We start from the raw sequence: 18,952 nt of genomic DNA on the forward strand, positions 1-18,952 counted from the left end.
ACTGACTCATCAGAGGTTGGACCTTCCAAATACAAGTGTATTTTTACTGTACTCAATTGAAACACCTGGGCTGCACACAAGTGAACTAATGATGTGACTTCTTAAAACCAATTGGATACACCAGTGATGATCTGTGTGTCATATTAAAGGTGGTGAATACTTACGCAGTCAAGCATTTTGTGTTTTTGTGATTAATTTAGATAATTTTGTATAGATCTGTTTTCACATTGACACAAAAGAGTTTTTCTGTTGATCAGTGTCAACAGAAGTTAGACCCACTGTGATTCAAAGTTGTAAAACATGAAAACTTCTGGGGAGGAGGGTTGACTACTTCTTATGGGCACCATACCATCAAATCTATCACTCCATTCAGGTGCTCAGACTGTGTGGTACACAGTCAAGATTAAATAACCATATACTAATGCCTAGTTGCGTTAGGACACAAAATGTCACAGAGCCAATGTGCCCAAACATGAAATATTTCGTCTCAAATGAATCTGTTGATATCTTAGGTATTAAAAGCAATGTTAAACTTCTTTTAATTTTGCTTAAGGATTCATTCTAGTTTGAGAAAGAGTTTGGAATTTCCAGCTAATGTGTAGCACAGTGCAGTAAAACTCTTAATAATCCAATATAGAACTATTTGAAAATCCTACCGGGCTAGGACAGTACAGTAAAGAGAGGAGGGGAACTGGGCATTTCCTTTCACTTTGTGCTCAGTTCTCTTGCTCTCTTTACACTCTGGCTCTTTGATTTCCTCACAAGCTTTCACTTTCCAGTGCCCCAGTTCCTACACACCCTTTCCGCTATACTCCCTTGAAATTAACTCGTTGTTTCTTTCATTGCCTTAAAACTTTACTGAGACCCTTTTAAACTTACTAGGCTCACTGGAAAAAATTATTATGCTATTTTGTAACATACAAAAAAGTGTGGTGGATGTTAATAGAATCAAATGTTAGTTACCATGGAAGTCCCAAGCTAGCTGGATTGTGGTGGTGTATGCTTTCAGTGTATGACATGACAAGTAAGTTATGATGTCTGAGTTTACCTTTAACAAATTCAGAAATTATTTTTTTGTTTTTCAACAGGATCCTGAATTCTTTGAGAGATGACTACTTGCCTGTAGAGATCTGTTAAAATGGAACTATTGATCTGTTTTATAATAAGTGGTGTTCCATAAAATATGTTGTAAATTGTTTTGCTTGTTGATACATTTAGCTGCTCTGTTATAAGTGTTAGAATAACTTTAATAAAAAAAAAGCATTTCCATAATACTGTTGTATCATTCCTTGTTTCCTCTCAGTTTGTGTTGGTGGCTGGCTAGTTTTCATAGGGTTTATGTTCCTACAGAATAGGGAAAACATCATGCTGACATTTGCACCAGATTAACTGACAGATATGCCTATAGCTGGCCAATTCTAGAGCATAACCTTTCGTTCAGCGTAGTGCCAGTCACAGGACTTCTGCATTGCCAATCTGATTCCTTATGAGAGATACAGGACAAAATTAGCAAAAAGTCTGGTTCTATTTCAAATGGGTAGAAGAGCATTGTGTTAGATGGCTGAAAAACCTGAGTTTGTTGCAAGGGAAGGAAATGATAGCCTTGATCTTCCCACCACTTCTGGGGGAGATCTACTAATGTACTGGTAGATGTTGTAAGAGGGCAAAAATGGGGTACAAAGCAGAAAGAGAGAAATGTCAAAAATGAGTAATTTACTCAAGCAATATTTATCCACCGCCCACTGGAGCAGAGAATACCAGAGATTCTTCACCCTCTGCAAGAAGAAATTTCTGTTTGCCTCAGTTTTAAATGACTGACCCCTTGTTCAAGACTGTATCACTTCTGGAAACATCCTAATATTTACACCATCAATCCCCCTTCAAATCTTACATTTTTGAATAAGATCACGCCTCATTCTTCTAAACTTCCAAAAAATACAGGCGCAAACTTTAGTCTGTCTTGATAGGATAATATTCTCATTCATGGTGAGAGGTAAATCTCCTTTGTACTACCTTTAATGTTATATCTTTATTTCGACAAGGGGACTTAAACTACTTGCAGTATTGCAGGTGAGGCAACACCCTCCCTGTTTTTAAACTCATTATCCTTCACCAGAACTTCCCTCCTGTTCGTAGTATGTTGATTGGGCAGCACACTGCTATAGTGTTTAGTGCAATCGCAGAACAGGGTTTTATTCCTGCCGCTTTCTGGAAGGAGTTTGTACATTTTCTCTGACCGCATGGGATTCCTCCCATGTTCCAAAGACCTATAGCTAGAGTTAGTAAATTGTGGATATCGGAAGCAAGGTGACACTTACAGGCTGCTCCCAACACAATCCTATCCAATTTGATTTAACTCAATCGATGCATTTCTCTGTTTTGATGGACGTGTGACAAGTAAAGCTAATCTTTACTTCCTACGTGGACTATGACCACTGGATCCTCCCCCTTGCATTGCAAGTTTTTCTCCAGCCCTCAAGGGATATGGTTAGCCCTAAGAAGGTATCTCAGCCTTTGAACTAAGTCTTTGCAGTGAAAAAGGGCAGATTACTTGACCAATTAACCTGCCAATCATTTATTGGTTTGTGGAGCCTCTGGAGAAAATCCATGTAGTCACAGGGATAAAGTGCAAACTCCACCAGACAACAGGATTGAACCCAGGTTACTGCAGCTCCACTGACTACCATCATAACACTCTTCGGTGCCTTCCCAACAGCCCACACTGTGAGAAGGATGCAGAAGGGGTTCAGGAGAATAAAGGTAGATTAAGTAAAGAGGCAGGTTCATGTAAAACAGATCCTAACGCTGTTAGCTTTGCAGGCGAAAGCTGTGAAGTGCGCATGCCCGGGAACCTGTCGCGCGTTGCTAGGCGACTGCGCGATGCGCGGCGGAGAACCCGGGCTGTCGCCGGCTGATCCGCGCCGTCCTCGGTAAGTTCAAACTCGGAAAGCCTGCTGGCCTTTCTTCACAAGCCGTCTGTTGCATTTCAAAGCATTCATGCCCCTGCGGAGGTTACGCGTTTTCTATTTCCTTTAAAAACCGACGGCAAAACAACTGTCTGCTGTAGAGCAGAGGCGAGGAAGAACTTTCTTCACTGGTTTCCTGAAGCCTTGTCCAGTTACTGATGTACAGGGTGTAACACTGGGTGTATATATAGCCAGACCCCAGCCAAGGAACAACATTAAGGACCAAATAAGTTAACTTTTGACCGGGAGGACATCCCTGCATATTGTTAATATTTTATTTTCTCCTTTTTCTTCTTTGCCTTTGGTCTATATACTGTAGTCCTACAGCTGACGGATCTTTCCTCTCAGTTTCTGCTTCAGTAACATTTCTCCTTCTTGAGTGAGGGAGTGCACACTCAAGGCCCTGTCTGCCTTGCTGAGGAGTCATTAAAGATCCTCTGGTAACCGTCTGGAAAAAAATAGCAGAGACATCCTTTCTGGTGAATTTGGCAATATTTGTCTCCACACCAATATCTCTAAGAGAGAGCATTTGGTCCAGGTGTTTGCAATTTTGGTTGCCATTTTTTTCTGCATAACAGGGAAAACATTCCAAACATGCAGGTGCAGTGTCTGAGAAAAGGTAACATTTTGAGATGCCATGAAAGGCGCTGTATAAAAAATGAGTCTCTTTTGTACTTGGGGTAATTACTTTTAGACAAATTATTCTTTTATTACTCGTTCTGGAACTCTCAGCTGATTATTAATGTACATTTAGCAATCTTCATATTTCAATTCTGCTTTATCAATTTTGAAGCTTTTTTTTATTTTCACGCATTTGAGAATGTAGCACTCTGGTTTTACTGCATGCATTCTCACTTCTACAATGCTGCTTACGTATCAGAAGTTCCCGACCAATCACGCATTTGAAAATGTCCTGTGACATCATATGGACATTATGACATTACACTGTCACTACTCGCGGATTCTGGCCAATCATGTTTCAGTACCAGATAAAGTCCAAGATGACAAGATATCAAGTGATTAGTTGAGCTACTGATTGATAGGTATGTGGCAGGTCACAAAGGACAATACCAACACTGTGATTTCATGAAATAGTTTCAAATAGCTCCTTCTATTATGAATGACACGAGATAGAAATAGGCCAACACAATATTTTATTAAGAATTAAATTTAGATAAGTTTTATGCTTATTCTGTTATGATTATGTACATCTGTGAATGAATCATTGTTTTTCTATTTTGTCACAGAAACTTATTTAGGTCCCTTTTAAATGGTTTACTTGTCAACTCTCCTTCTCACCTCCATATACCTTTGAGTAGCGATTCCCAAACTCCCAGAAACTCGGAACACTTGCTTGACCACCCCCGATTAGTTGTTTTCCAATTGGCTTGAGCGCTGCAACATCCTACTCTTCACTGATTCACTGACCCTCCGCCTCTTCCTCCAACAGTAGATTGGAGTATCAAATTACTTGCCCTCTCACCAAATTCCCCAAGCTCATCATACTTTCCCAACCCAATTTCCCTTTCACTGATCATTTGATTTCTCTTACCAACCGTCCGCCACCTTTCCACTGACTCCATTTTATGAGGTCTATTTAGAATGGCCTCTAGGCTTGGAAAGTATTGAAATTCCATGCTTTAGATTCATAATCAAGACAGTTGTGTAAGTGTTGCGCAGTGATTGTTCAACAAGTGTAGAAGATTGCCAACGGTTACAACAGGAAATAGATCAATTGCAGACAGGTGTTGCACTTTGGGAGATCAAATGTAAAGTGGCTGTACACATTTAATAGCTGTGATGGTATTGGGTTTGCTGGCTCCAAAGTTCCAAACTCAAGTGAAGACCCTAAGCCCTATCAGCTACAAATAGCCATAAGTACCCTTGCTAAAGGGAGGTTATACTGTAACTACCCAATCTTCAAAAGTTGGTTCATTTTCCTGTTTATTCTCCATGGCGATTTTAGCTTCTAATACTCATTATTTGAGTGATGCATTCCCCACTCCTATCAAGTGGGTACTGCTCTCTTCATTTATACAGTTTCTTTGCCACTTGAGTGATTTCACACACACATGATATTTCCTCCGGTACTCTTTACACAAGCTGTCCAAAAGCTTTTTACAGACATAGTTCCGGGATTCCCACAATTAATGCTGCAACGCTAACTTTCCTGAGTACATAAACTTATTAATTGAATCCCAGGGGGACCAATATCCTGGCGGGGAGGTTTGCTAAGGCTACTGGGGAGAGTTTAAACTAGAATTGCTGGGGGTTGGGAACTGAACTGAAGAGATGGAGGAAGAGGCGGTTGGTTCACAAATAGAAAAAGCTTGGAGACAGTGCGAAAGGGAAGATAGGCAGATGATAGAAAAGGGACGCGCTCAGATCAATGGTTTCAGATGTGTATTTTAATGCCAGTATTATGAACAAAACGGATGAGCTTAGAGCGTGGATCAGTGCTTGGAGCTATGATGTTGTGGCTGTTACAGAGACTTGGATGGCTCAGGGGCAGGAATGGTTACTTCGAGTGCCAGGCTTTAGATGTTTCAGAAAGGACAGGGAGGGAGGCAAAAGAGGTGGGGGCATGGCACTGTTGATCAGGGATAGTGTCACGGCTGCAGAAAAGGAGGATGTCATGGAGGGATTGTCTACGGAGTCTCTGTGTGTGGAAGTTAGGAACAGGAAGGAATCAATAACTCTACTGGGTGTTTTTTATAGACCACCCAATAGTAACAAGGACATTGAGGAACAGATAGGGATATAGATTCTGGAAAGGTGTAATAATAACAGGGTTGTTGAGGTGGGAGATTTTAATTTCCCAAATATCGATTGGCATCTCCCTAGAACGAGGAGTTTAGATGAGGTGGAGTTTGTTAGGTGTGTTCAGGAAGGTTTCTTGACACAATGTGTAGAAAAGCTACAAGAGGAGAGGCTGTACTTGATCTGGTATTGGGAAATGAACCTGGTCAGGTGTCAGATCTCTCAGTGGGAGAGCACTTTGGAAAGAGTGATCACAATTCTATCTCCTTTACCATAGCATTGGAGAGGGATAGGGACAGACAAGTTAGGAAAGTGTTTAATTGGAGTAAGGGGAAATATGAGGCTATCAGGCAGGAACTTGGAAGCATAAATTGGGAACAGATGTTCTCAGGGAAATGTACAGAAGAAATGTGGCAAATATTCAATGTTCAAATGAGACAGGGAAAGGATGGTAGGGTACAGGAACCATGAAGTACAAAGGCTGTTGTAGATCTAGTCAAGAAGAAAATAAAAGCTTACAAAAGGTTCAAAAAACTAGGTAATGATAGAGATCGAGAGAATTATAAGGCTAGCAAGAAGGAGCTTAAGAAAGAAATTAGGAGAACCAGAAGTGGCCACGGGAAGGCCTTGGCATCAGGATTAAGGAAACCCCAAGGCATTCTACAAGTATGTGAAGACGTGAGAGAATAAGACCCATCAAGTGTGACAGTGGAGAAGTGTGTATCGAACCGGAGGGGATAGCAGAGGTACTTAATGAATACTTTGCTTCAGTAATCACTACGGAAAAGGATCTTGGCGATTCTAGGGACTGAAAAGCTTGAGCATGTAGATATTAAGAAAGAGGATGTGCTGGAGTTTTTGGAAAGCATCAAGTTGGATAAGTCACCGGGACCAGACTAGATGTACCCCAGGCTACTGTGGGAGGCGAGGGAGGAGATTGCTGAGCCTCTGGCGATGATCTTTGCATCATCAATGGGGACAGGAGAAGTTCCGGAGGATTGGAGGGTTGCGGATGCTGTTTCCTTATTCAAGAAAGGGAGTAGAGATAGCCCATGAAATTATAGACTAGTGAGTTTTACTTCAGTGATTGGTAAGTTGGTGGAGAAGATCCTGAGAGGCAGGATTTATGAACATTTGGAGAGGCATAATATGATTCAGAATAGTCAGCATGGCTTTGTCAAAGTCAGGTCATGCCTTACGAGCCTGATTGAATTTTTTGAGGATGTGACTAAACACATTGATGAAGGTAGAGCAGTAGATGTAGTGTATATGGATTTCAGCAAAGCATTTGATAAGGTACCCCATGCAAGGCTTATTGAGTAAGTAAGGAGGCATGGGATCCAAGGGGACATTGTTTTGTGGATCCAGAATTGGCTTGTCCACAAAAGACGGAGTGGTTGTAGACGGGTTATATTCTGCATGGAGGTCAGTGACCAGTAGTGTGCCTCAGGGATCTGTTCTGGGACCCCTACTCTTCATGATTTTTATAAATGACCTGGATGAAGAAGTGGAGGGATGGGTTAGTAAATTTGCTGATGACACAAAGGTTGGGGCTGTTGTGGATAGTGTGGAGGGCTGTCAGAGGTTACAGCGGGACATTGATAGGATGCAAAACTGGGCTGAGAAGTGGCAGATGGAGTTCAATCCAGACAAATGTGAGGTGCTTCATTTTTGTAGGTCAAATATGATGGCAGAATATACAAACTGTAGTATTAATGGTAAGACTATTGGCAGTGTGGAGGATCGGAGGGATCTTGGGGTCCGAGTCCATTGGACACTCAAAGCTGCTGCGCAGGTTGACGCTGTGGTTAAGGAAGCATATGGTGCATTGGCCTTCACCAATCATGGGATTGAGTTTGGGAGCTGAGAGGTAATGTTGCAGCTGAATAGGACCATGATCAGACCCCACTTGGAGTACTGTGCTCATTTCTGGTCCCCGCACTATAGGAAGGATGTGGAAACTGTAGAAAGGGTGCAGAGGAGATTTACAAGGATGTTGCCTGAATTGAGGCGCATACCTTATGAGAACAGGCTGACTGAACTCAGCCTTTTCTCCTTGGAGTGATGGAGGATGAGAGGTGACCTGATAGAGATATACAAGATGATGAGAGGCATTGATTGTGTTGATAGTCAGAGGTTCTTTTCCCCAGGGCTGAATTGGCTAGCACAAGAGGGCACAGTTTTATGATGCTTGGAAGTAGGACCAGAGGAGATATCAGGGGTAAGTTTTTTACGCAGAGAGTGGTGAGTGCGTGGAATAGGCTGCTGGTGACAGTGGTGGAGGCGGATACGATAGGGTCTTTTAAGAGATTCCTGGATAGGTACATGGAGCTTAGGAAAATAGAGGGCTATGGGTAACCCTAGGTAACTTCTAAGGGAAGGACATGATCAGCACAGCTGAATGGCCTGTACTGTGCTGTATGTTTTCTATGTTTCCATGTTTTATGTTTCTATCAATTATTGTTATGCTATGTGTTTGCCTGCATCTGATCTGGAAGCTTCCTTGAACTAAGCAACTTAGCCAGCTTTCTGTTTTGATATTAAATAACCTATTATCTTATACTGCACCTCTTCAGCAATAAGACAGATGCTCTGAACCAATATCCTGTTTTCTATAGACAGAGCTAGATTCAAAGCTGCCCTTCCAACTTCAAACTGATTACTGCTTTCCATTCACACTGCCACTGTTTGTAAGGAGTTTGTACATTCTCCCCATGATTGCAGGTGGGTTTCCTCCAGGTGCTCCAGTTTCCTCCCACAATCCAAAGACGTACCGATTGGTAAGTTAATTGGTCATTGTAAATTGTCCCGCGATTAGGCTAGAATTAAATCGGGGGTTGCTCGACAGTGCAGCTCAAGGGTCCAGAAGGGCCTATTCCATGCTGTATCTCAATAAATAAATATTTTAAGAACTGAAGACTGGTTTTCATATACGACCAGAAGCCAAACAAAGAATATTAGTTGGGAGTTTAATTTACAAGTAGCAGCTGCTCTGTTTAGAAGGCTAAGCTTGGCAAAAATAAGAGGTCCCCCGGCCCAGGAAATGAATATCCATCACATGGCAAGACGCTTAACAGTACAGGTATACAGATAGCTCCCTGAAAACTGGCTCCACAGGTTGATAGGGTGATAAAGAAGCCGTGTGGCGTGCTTGCCTTTATTAGTTGCACCACTGAGTCAATGGAGTCAGGAAGTTATGTTGCAGCCTTATAAAACTAGTTTGAATGCATCTGGAGTATTTCATTTAATTCTGGTCAACCCATTATGAGAAGGATGTTGAGGCTTTGGAGAGGATGCTGAAGAGATTTACCAAAATGTGGCTGGATTCAGGTGCATGTGCTAAAAGGAGAGGAAAGACAAAGTTGGGTTTTCTCTGGCAGGTCAGGGGCTGATGGGAGATCTAATAGAAGTTTATGAGATTATAAGAGGCATAGATAGAGAAGAAAGTAACTATTTCCTCAGGGTTAAAACATCTGGAGGGCATGCATTTAAGGTGAGGGGGGTAAGTTGAATGGAGGTGTGCAGTGCAAATTTTTTTACGCAGAGCGGTGGGTGCCTGGAGGAATGCATTGCCAGAGGCAAGTACAACAGAGGCATTTGAATTGAATTGAATTTATTTTATTTCTTACATCCTTCACATACATGAGGAGTAAAAATCTTTACGTTACGTCTCCGTCTAAATGTGCAAAGTGCAATCATAGTAACTTATAATAATTTATAATAAATAGAACCGTCTATGTAACATAGAATATACATTCAAATCAGCATGAATTAATCAGTCTGATGGCCTGGTGGAAGAAGCTGTCCTGGAGCCTGTTGGTCCTGGCTTTTATGCTGCAGTATCGTTTCCCAGATGGTAGCAGCTGGAATAGATTGTGGTTGGGGTGACTCAGGTCCCCAATGATCCTTCGGGCCCTTTTTACACACCTGTCTTTGTAAGTGTCCTGAATCATGGGAAGTTCACATCTACAGATGCGCTGGGCTGTCCGCACTACTCTCTGCAGAGTCCTGCGATTGAGGGAAGTACAGTTCCCACACTAGGCAGTGATGCAGCCAGTCAAGATGCTCTCAATTGTGCCCCTGTAGAAAGTTCTTAGGATTTGGGGGTCCATACCAAACTTCCTCAACCGTCTGAGATGAAAGAGGTGCTGTTGTGCTTTTTTCACCACGCAGCTGGTGTGTACAGACCACATGAGATCCTCGGTGATGTGGAAGCCGAGGAACTTAAGCTGTTTACCCTCTCAGCCCCAGATCCATTTGCGTTTAAAAGGCTCTTCGATATGCACATAGATGTGTAAAGAATGGTGGGATATGGCCTTTACAGAAGGAATTAATTTAGTGAGGGTTTAATTACCAGTTTAACGCTATATCATAGGCCAAGGGTTTTTTCCTGTTCTGTACTGTTCTATGTTCAATGCCTCCACAGACATATGGGAAATATCAGGCCATATTTCCTCATCTTACTTACATACCCAATGTGTTATAGCATGCTTCTGGATCAAGTTCCTTCTGCCACTTTTTTGCTGTTAAAATTACTTTTATTTACTATTACAGCACAGAAGGAAGTTGTTCAGCTTACACGATCAGTGCTACCACCCAAAAGAGCAATCCTATTAGCCCAACTCTAATTAATCTACCAGTACATCTTTGCAAATGGGAGGAAACCAGCACACCCAGGGCAAATTTATGCTGCCACAGGCAAAGTGTGCAAATACCACAGGTTGAAAGTCAGGATTGAACCCACATCACTGGAGCTGTGAACCAGTAGCATTAACAGATGCATGACTGTGCCACACACTAATTCTGTATTATTTGCAAAGTTCTTATTTTAGGCTCCTTACATTTAAATGATTTGTATATTTTGCAAAAAAAAAAGCAAAGAGACCTGAAAAACTTCATTACCTTTCACTTTCTACTACAGGTGACGTTTTGAACTTAGCTTGATACTTTTCCTCTCATTCCTCTGATTGGTCTGGCATCTGACCCTGTGGAAAACCTTACTAAAATTCAAAGTAAACTTATTATCAAAGTACGTACATGTCACCATGTACAACCCTGAGATTCATTTTCTTGCAGGCATTCACAGTAAATACAAGAAACACAATAGAATCAATGAAAGACTGCATCCAACAGGATGGATAAACAATCAATGTGCAGAAGACAATGAACTGTGCAAATACAAAAGGAAAGGAAAAAGAAATAACAATAATAATAATAAATGAGCAATAAATATCAAGAACATGAGATGAAGAGCTCTTGAAGGGGAGGTCATAGGTTGTTGGAACAGTTCAGTGATGAGATGAGTGAAGTTATCCCCTCTGATTCAAGAGCCTGATGGCTGAGGGGTAATAGCTGTTTCTGAACATGATTGTGTGGGTCCTGAGTCTCCTGTACCTTCTACCTGATGGCAACAGTAAAAAGAGAGCATGGGCCAGATGGTGGGGGACCTTGATGGTGGATGCTGCTTCCCTGTGACAGCACTCCGTGTAGATGTGCTCAATGATGGTGAGGGTGTTACCTGTGATGGACTAGACCGTATCCGCCGCCATCTGCTCTCATCAATCCTTTTTTCTTATACCCTCTTAAAATTCAAATCAAATTAATTAGATGTAACTTTGCCTTAACAAATCTCTGCTCTCACTCTCCTTAATCAATCTTAATTCATAATTCACACTGCTCTTAGATTCTGTGTTCATGAATTTGACTACTAGTGATTTAAGTTGACCGACCTGAGATTACAGTCTTCTTCATTTCCCCTTTTTAAAGAATTGATTTTAAGCACTCTAGCACCCTGTCTGTAGCTGGACATGATTGAAAAATGATGGTCAGAGCCTCCTCACTTACTTTTCATAACATAATAACCTATAGTGAAGATTCATTCATACCACCCTCCCTATAACACTTAGAAGTTCCTGAGTCTCTGCATTATTATTGCAACATTTCAGGCTTTACCTTATGTCTGCATCATCTCTTTGAGAGGAGAAATCTGAAGTTTCATTTTTCACTTCCATACACAGTTTATAATTTTGATCCTTTATAAAACCTATCCTTTGATTTCTTCTGCCTCTGCATATATATCTTATTCTTTGATTTACTTACCAATGTTCTCTTCATATATTCATTTTGCCTTTCTAATTTCCTTGCAATTTCATTTCTTTACACTCTCTGTTGTATTGAGGTTTCACTCATGTACATAAACTCCCTAATGTTCAGGCTGCTTCATGTTCTGGTGACTCCAGATATAGGAATCTCTATCCTTTTTCTTAATGGAAGTGTACTTGCTTTGAGCACTCCTCGAGAACCTTTTGCTGCTCTGATGCCAGTCTATTCTTGGTAGTTATTTCCAGCCCATTTCATTGGGGCAGTACAGTAGTGCAGTGGTACCAGCTTTACTGTACCAGCCACCTGGGTTCAATTCACGCCACTGCCTGTAAGGAGTTTATACATTTTCCCCATGACCGCCTGTGTTTCCTCTGGTTGCTCCAGTTTCCTCCCACAGTCCAAAAACGTACCGGTTGGTAGGTTAATTGATCATTGTAAAAGGGTTAAATTAGGGGATTACTAGGCCGCGTGGCTCAAAAGGCCAGAGGGACCGTATCTCAATACATAAGTAAATAAATAAAATTGCATCTCAACCTCAAAATCAGCCAGCTCTTCTTTTTATTCCTACCTTATCTTTGTTCTTTTCCATACTTTTTAAATGTAATTAAATTATTGTCACTCCCATCAAATGCTTTTTCATTATAACTTTTCTATCAGTCATACTTTGCAAAGTCCAGAAATGTCCCCTTTTTTGCTGGTTGTTACTTTTGGACCAAAACAAAACAAAGTTTCCCTGAATGTATTATAAGAGTTCCACATCTTCCACATTTAATACATTGGTACTAATGAATATTGAAATCCCTGTTATTACTGACGTGTTATTTTTCTGTTTCTCCGAAATGTGCTTACATATTTTTCTATGTCTGATAACATCCACGTCTGTAGTATGCTCCTAGAAGTATGAATATTGCTTTTTCTTGTTCCTATTCAATTTTCTATGTATATGCTTCCTTAGAGCACTATTTCTTTTAATCAATGTTGCATTTCCTCTTATTTAAAGTCCCTTTCTAAATTGTCTATAAAATCTGTGACCAGGAATATACTGAGCTAATTACGGGAAATATGTAGAAGCTTTAGAGAGGGTGCAGAGATTTACCGGAATGCTGCTTGGATTAGGGAGCACGAGTTATGAGGATAGGATGAATGAACTTGGGGCTTTTCTCTTTGGAAAGAAAGAAGGTGAGAGGTGACTTGATAGAGGTGTACAAGATGATAAGAGGCATAGATAAGAGTATATTAGCATCTTTTTTGGCTAATATGAGGTGGCATAATTTTAAAGCGTTTGGAGGAAAGAATTGGGAGAAGTCAGAGGTAGAAATTTTACACAGAAAATGGTAGTTGAGTGGAGCAGACTGCCAGGTGACATTTAAAAGAGTTAGACAGACACATGGATGAAAGAAAAATGCGTGTCTATGTGGGAGGGAAGAATTCAATTAATCAGAGTAGGTTACAGGTCGGCACAACGTCTTGGGCTGAAAGGCCTGTACTGTGCTGTTCTATGTTCAAGTATTTCTTCCTTTCTTTAAGAAACAGCTGTATTAAATGTCCATGAACCTATTGGTTCCCATGACTTGACTTTGTTTTCTTCTACCCTCCGCAATGATATACTGCGTTTTCTTTATGTGCCTTCCAAACTCTACAAGTATTCCGAATCCTAAGTGAAACTCCCTGGTTTCCTTGGCTGCGTAAGTCTCGAGAGACCTTCAAACGTGAGAGATTGAGGCATGAACCCACCCCAAAGCCCCTGTTTGTGTGGACGCTGCGTGATTTGTTACCCTGTTACAAATAAGGGCCACAAAATAGCAGACGGTACATCGCATACAATTAAAAGATTCAGTTTTATAATTCTTAATTTGACTAAAGGGTTAGTAAGAAAAGAACAAAAAAAGAAAAGGGCCTATTTTAATGAAACAGTTTAATGTGCACAAGTTGGAGCTCACAGTTTCCCCACATCACCGATCCTTAATCGATCTCACCCTGGGCTTTGTCAAATCACGGTCCCGCTCCGGGTCAAATCCTACGACCTCTTCTCTCTGGCATCTTCCCTCTTCATCCCTCTCCAACTAAAAACAAACCCAAGCCCAACCTTAGTGTCCCTCACCAGAGAAACCTCCCCTTCAATTCGACCATCCTAATTGGATAGCAGACATTTCTCCTCATCTCTTATCTTCAACAATAACCCAAACGTAAGCTGAAAACAAGCAGCTCACACAGAACAGCGCAGAATGAAATACCTACAGTATTACAGTAAAATATATGAACCAGGGCATTACATAAGCAACACCTGCAAATAGTGGCACTCTCTTAACAAGGAGCTCTGCAAATACAGCCACAGTCTGGCAGGCTGCTGCAAATACTGGCACACTCCAGTACCATTCCAAATATTCCACCACTTCAAGGGCCTCCTGCAAGTATTGCTAAATTCCAGGGGAATCCTTGCAACTATTGGCACTTCTAGAATCCATGTAATTACTGAAACTTTCTGGATATAACTGACATTCCACAGGGATCCTGCTAATACTGACTATCTCCAAGGGTGGCACACTCTGATGAGACCTTATTGTTATAGAGCCTATGATAACCCAGTTGTTAAAGCATCTTACCACAACTGGTAAGTTATGTGTAATTGTGTATTAAATGATTGCACTGGGCAACATGACATTTGAACTACAAAATGAAAATTCTGCAAATACTCAGCAAATTATACATCATCTACAAACTTTAGAGACTCGAGAATTTATTGACACAATCTAATTGACACCCCCCCACCCACAATTATGAAAACATTCTGAGGACTGCCGGAAAATACTGGCACTCTCCAGGCTAACTACTATTTTAACTATTAGCACACTCTGAGGGGGTTCCATTCATCCATCCAAAAAAAAAGATAGAATATATCCTTGAAATGCCAAAAATATACATCCTAGCAATCTAAAGTGAAAACAGAATGCTACAGATACTCAGGAGACCAGAGAGCATCTATCAAATGAGAAACAGAACTAGCATTTCAGTGACCAGTGGAGAGAGAGACATTAACCCTGCTTTTCTCTCTCCACAGATAATGTCTGGTGTATATGACGTTCTGTATAAAAGAGATCCAGAATGTCCTATATTAGTATACAGTAACAGGGATAACCGGTTTGTATACAGAATGGTACAGTAGTGTAAAGACCAGAATAATCTCAGGTTTTCAGAATCAGAACTCACTCATTTCCATCCCTACCCCCTTCATTTCCCATTGATAACTACAGAAGATAAGGGTCTAGCTGGACAAGTTCTGCAAACAAAAGTACAATAAGATAAAGTGCTATGTGACCTTTCTCCTAGAACCATGGACAAGTTGCAACGATTTCTTACCTCTGTGGATGAGACCTTATGCAAACATGTCGTATGTCAACACCCGCCGTGCTGGGAAACCATGAGACGGTTAGAGCGCGGGTTTCCACGCATCAGCTTGCAATCTGAACCCAAACTCCCTCTGGAAAGTGAAGGTAAAGGTGTAAGATGGTGAGGGTGAGAATAAATGGAGCAATTCTCACCATGATCGGAGGATTCTCTCCCACCACAGATTTTGGCTGTTGTGCAACAATGTTTGAGCTTAATTTAGATCAAAAATGTAGTTAGTCACACAAGGTTACTGAGTTAACAAGCAGAGGATATTAACATCAGTGACAAAGAGAAGTGTTACTGAATTGAATTTGGAGGAAAGGGAACTACTATCCATAAAGATGCAGTAACAGGAAGGTTAATTCTGTAAAGGAGACTGAGCAGGACTTGACCTCTCAGTGTTCCAAAGTGTATAAAGCAGCATAGGTCAGGATTGAACATGGAATGCTGGAGGTATGGGGCATCATTTCTACTAACTGTACCACTGTGTCCCATGGGTTTTTGTATCTTCTTTTGATAGATAGTCATGGTTTATTTTATTATATGAATTTCTTTAACATTCCTTTATAGGATGGTGCTATAAAATCTGAAACTTATTGACCGCCTTCGATGAGCCACCTTCCTAAACTTCTGCAGTGTCTGCTGAATGTCCTCCCTATGTGTTGTTGCTTAGGGGATTGCTGGATTTTAGATCTCTGTACATAAGAAGCAAAGTACTTCTTAGCACAGTCTGTGACTTGGAGAGAAACTTACAGAAGAGGTGTTATCATACTCCTCGTGTATCTGTGTGCTGTGGGTTTCATGTGTAATGACAAGATCAATGACCATGTGGCTAAAACGAATTAGCTAAATAGGATTTGTCTTGCTTTTTGTTTTGTGAACAGAGCATATTTGAATGATTTTCATAATGTCACGCAGGAGCCAGTATTGTAACAGTACTGGAACAGCTTAGCTTGAGAAATAGATGGTCATGGAGATTATGAGTTCAGCGTTTCAACTAGGATATGTTAGAGGCCTTTTGCCTTGGCAGTGTTTTGTGGTCTTAGTTGTTATTTGCTATCATATGAGTGGACATATGAAAAACTTAAGTTAAAGTTGGCATTGCTTCCCAGAAACATGACCTACCCCCAGCACTCTAGCCTAAAGGCTTCACCATCCATTGTTTGGACCCTGACAGCCACATCAGGTATAGGCAGAGGGGGTGGCATTTACTTCACGATTAATTCATTGTGTTGCACAGTAATGGCAGTTCTGTCTCAGCCCTGCAACCCCCCACCATCACCCCCTGATCTAAAACATCTGGCAGTCAAGTGTCATCTATTCTATCTGCCAAGGGAGTTCTTCACCGTCTTCCTGATAATAGTATACATTCCACCTCTGGCAGATTTCAAGCTGGCACTGGGGGAGCTGAGCAACAGTCTCAAGACAGTGAACCCAAACACCTTCCTGATCATTGCAGGGGACTTCAACCAAGCCAACTTGAAGAAGTCGCTGACAACGTGTCACCTGAAGAACCATAAGAGCCAAAACACTTGATCACTGTTACACCTTCATTAAGGACACTTACAGTGCCACACCTGGACTTTAGCAAGTTCAGTCATTGGCTGTACTCCTACTCCAGAGACTGAGGACTGCAGCACCAGTATCGAGACCACAAGATTAAGGGAGGCGGAGGAGCATTTCCAGGAATCTTCTGAATTGGGAGGTTGGACTATAGTCATGGATTTATGTTTGAATTTAAATGAATATGCCACAGCCGTCACCAACTTCAAAAAGACCTACACAGATGAGTGTGCGTCTTCAAGAGCATACTGAGATTTCTCAAACCAGAAGCCCTGGATGAACCAGGAGATTTGCAACCTGCAGAGGGCTAGATCCATAACTTTCAAGACCAGCAATTCAGAATCCTACAGGAAGTTCAGATACAACCTATAGCAGGCCATCACAAAGATGAAAAGAGTCAGAAATGGATGCATGACAGCTCTGGCAGGATTCGCATGTGATTTTTTTCCTATAAGGCAAAACCTAACACCATAATTGTTAGTGATACTTTACTCCCTGATGAGCTCAACACCTTTTATGCATGTTTTGAAAGGGAGAATGACACTACACCTGCACAAATCCTCATATCAACCAGTGACTCTGTGATCTCTGTCTCAGAGGCCAATGTTAGAACATCCTTCAAGAGGATGAACCACTGCAAAGCACCAGGCCCAACAGTATATCTGGTCCTTCATCCCTCACTGCTGCAGTCTGAGTTTCCCACCTGCTTCAAAATGGAGCTATCATATGGGTGTCCAAGATGACCAGGGTGAGCTGCTTCAACAACTACCACCAGGTAGCATTCACATTCTACTGGAATGAAGTGCTTTGGGAGGTTGATTATGGCTAGAATTAACTTCTGCCAGAGCAAGGACCGGACCCACTATAATTCACCACTGCTGCAACAGGTCGACAGCGGATAAAATCTCACTGGCTCCCCACTGGGCTTTGGAACACTTAGAAAGCAATAAAACATATGTCATGCTGCTGTTTATCAATACAGCTCGGTGCTTAATACCATTATCTTTCTCAGGATTTATTACCAAGCTTTTAAACCTGGGTCTCCATGTCTCCCTCTGCAGCTGGGACCTTCCTCATCAGGAGACCACAGTCAGTATGGATTGGTGATAACATATTCTTCTCACTGACAGTCAATACAAACACATCTCAAGGGTGCGTGCTTAGCCCACTGTTCTACTCTCTCTGCGTTCATAACAGTGTGGCTAAGCACAGCTCAAAGTCATCTATAAATTCACCAATGATACCACCATTATTGAAAGATCTCAGATTGTGATGAGGTGTACAAGAGTGAGATGGATCAGCTGGTTGAATGTTGCCTCAACAACAACCTCCTATTCCGTGTCACTAAGACCAAGGAATTGACTGTGGATTTCAGAAAGGTAAGTCAGGAGAAAACACACTCGTCCTCATTAGGGTGTCAGCAGTGGAAAGGGAGCAGCTTTAGACTCCTGGGTGTCAACATCTCGGCAGATTTGTCCCAGGCGCAATACATTGATGCAGTTGTGAAGAAGGCACGCCAGTGACTGTACTTCATTAGGTTTCTGAGATTTCTATAAATACACAGTGGAGAAAATTCTGATTGGTCACATCAGTCTGGTTTGGAGGGTCTAATGTGCAGGATTGCAAGAGGCTGCAGAGAGTTGTAGCTTCAGCCAATCCATCACAGGCATAACCCTAATCAACTCTGTGGACATCTTCAAGAGGAGGCATTCATTGTCAAGGACCTCAACATCTGGGACATGCCCTCTTCTCATTGTTACTATCATCAAGACTGAAGTACAGGAGCCTAAAGAACCACAATCAACAATTCTTTCCCTCTGTCTTCAGGTTTCTGACCATCCATGACCCCGTGAACACTATGCTATTGTTGCTTTTTTGCAATATTTCTTTATTTACTCTGTAATTTATAGTAATTTCATGCCATTGCACTGTACTGCTGTCACAAAACAATAAATTTCACATCACATAAGAGATTGATAATAATTATGATTCTAGCTAATCTAAATGGCACCTCTAGCTAAGGTTTGTAACCCTTCAAACACTTCTTACAAACTCTTCAGCATTCTCTTTGGCATTCAACTGCTGGCTTTGGTATCATTGAGAATGTAAGTGTTCTTCAAACTTCTTTCCTCTATTAGCTATTGATAAACCAGCCCCATTCACAACCAGATATA

At 41.4% G+C, this 18,952-nt stretch overlaps 1 protein-coding gene across 1 annotated transcript in view; it reads left to right on the forward strand.

Moving 5' to 3' along the window:
* Positions 1–2,880: 2,880 nt before the first annotated feature.
* LOC140186431 (uncharacterized) overlaps positions 2,881–18,952 on the forward strand; it is a 40,737-nt gene continuing 24,665 nt past the window's right edge. The window contains exons 1-2 of the mRNA XM_072240702.1: positions 2,881–2,930; positions 15,156–15,319. Coding sequence (XP_072096803.1) covers positions 2,881–2,930; positions 15,156–15,319 — 214 coding nt within the window. The remainder of the gene's footprint in view (positions 2,931–15,155; positions 15,320–18,952) is intronic.

Source organism: Mobula birostris, chromosome 22, assembly GCF_030028105.1.
Source record: "Mobula birostris isolate sMobBir1 chromosome 22, sMobBir1.hap1, whole genome shotgun sequence".
Classification (NCBI taxonomy): domain Eukaryota; kingdom Metazoa; phylum Chordata; class Chondrichthyes; order Myliobatiformes; family Myliobatidae; genus Mobula; species Mobula birostris.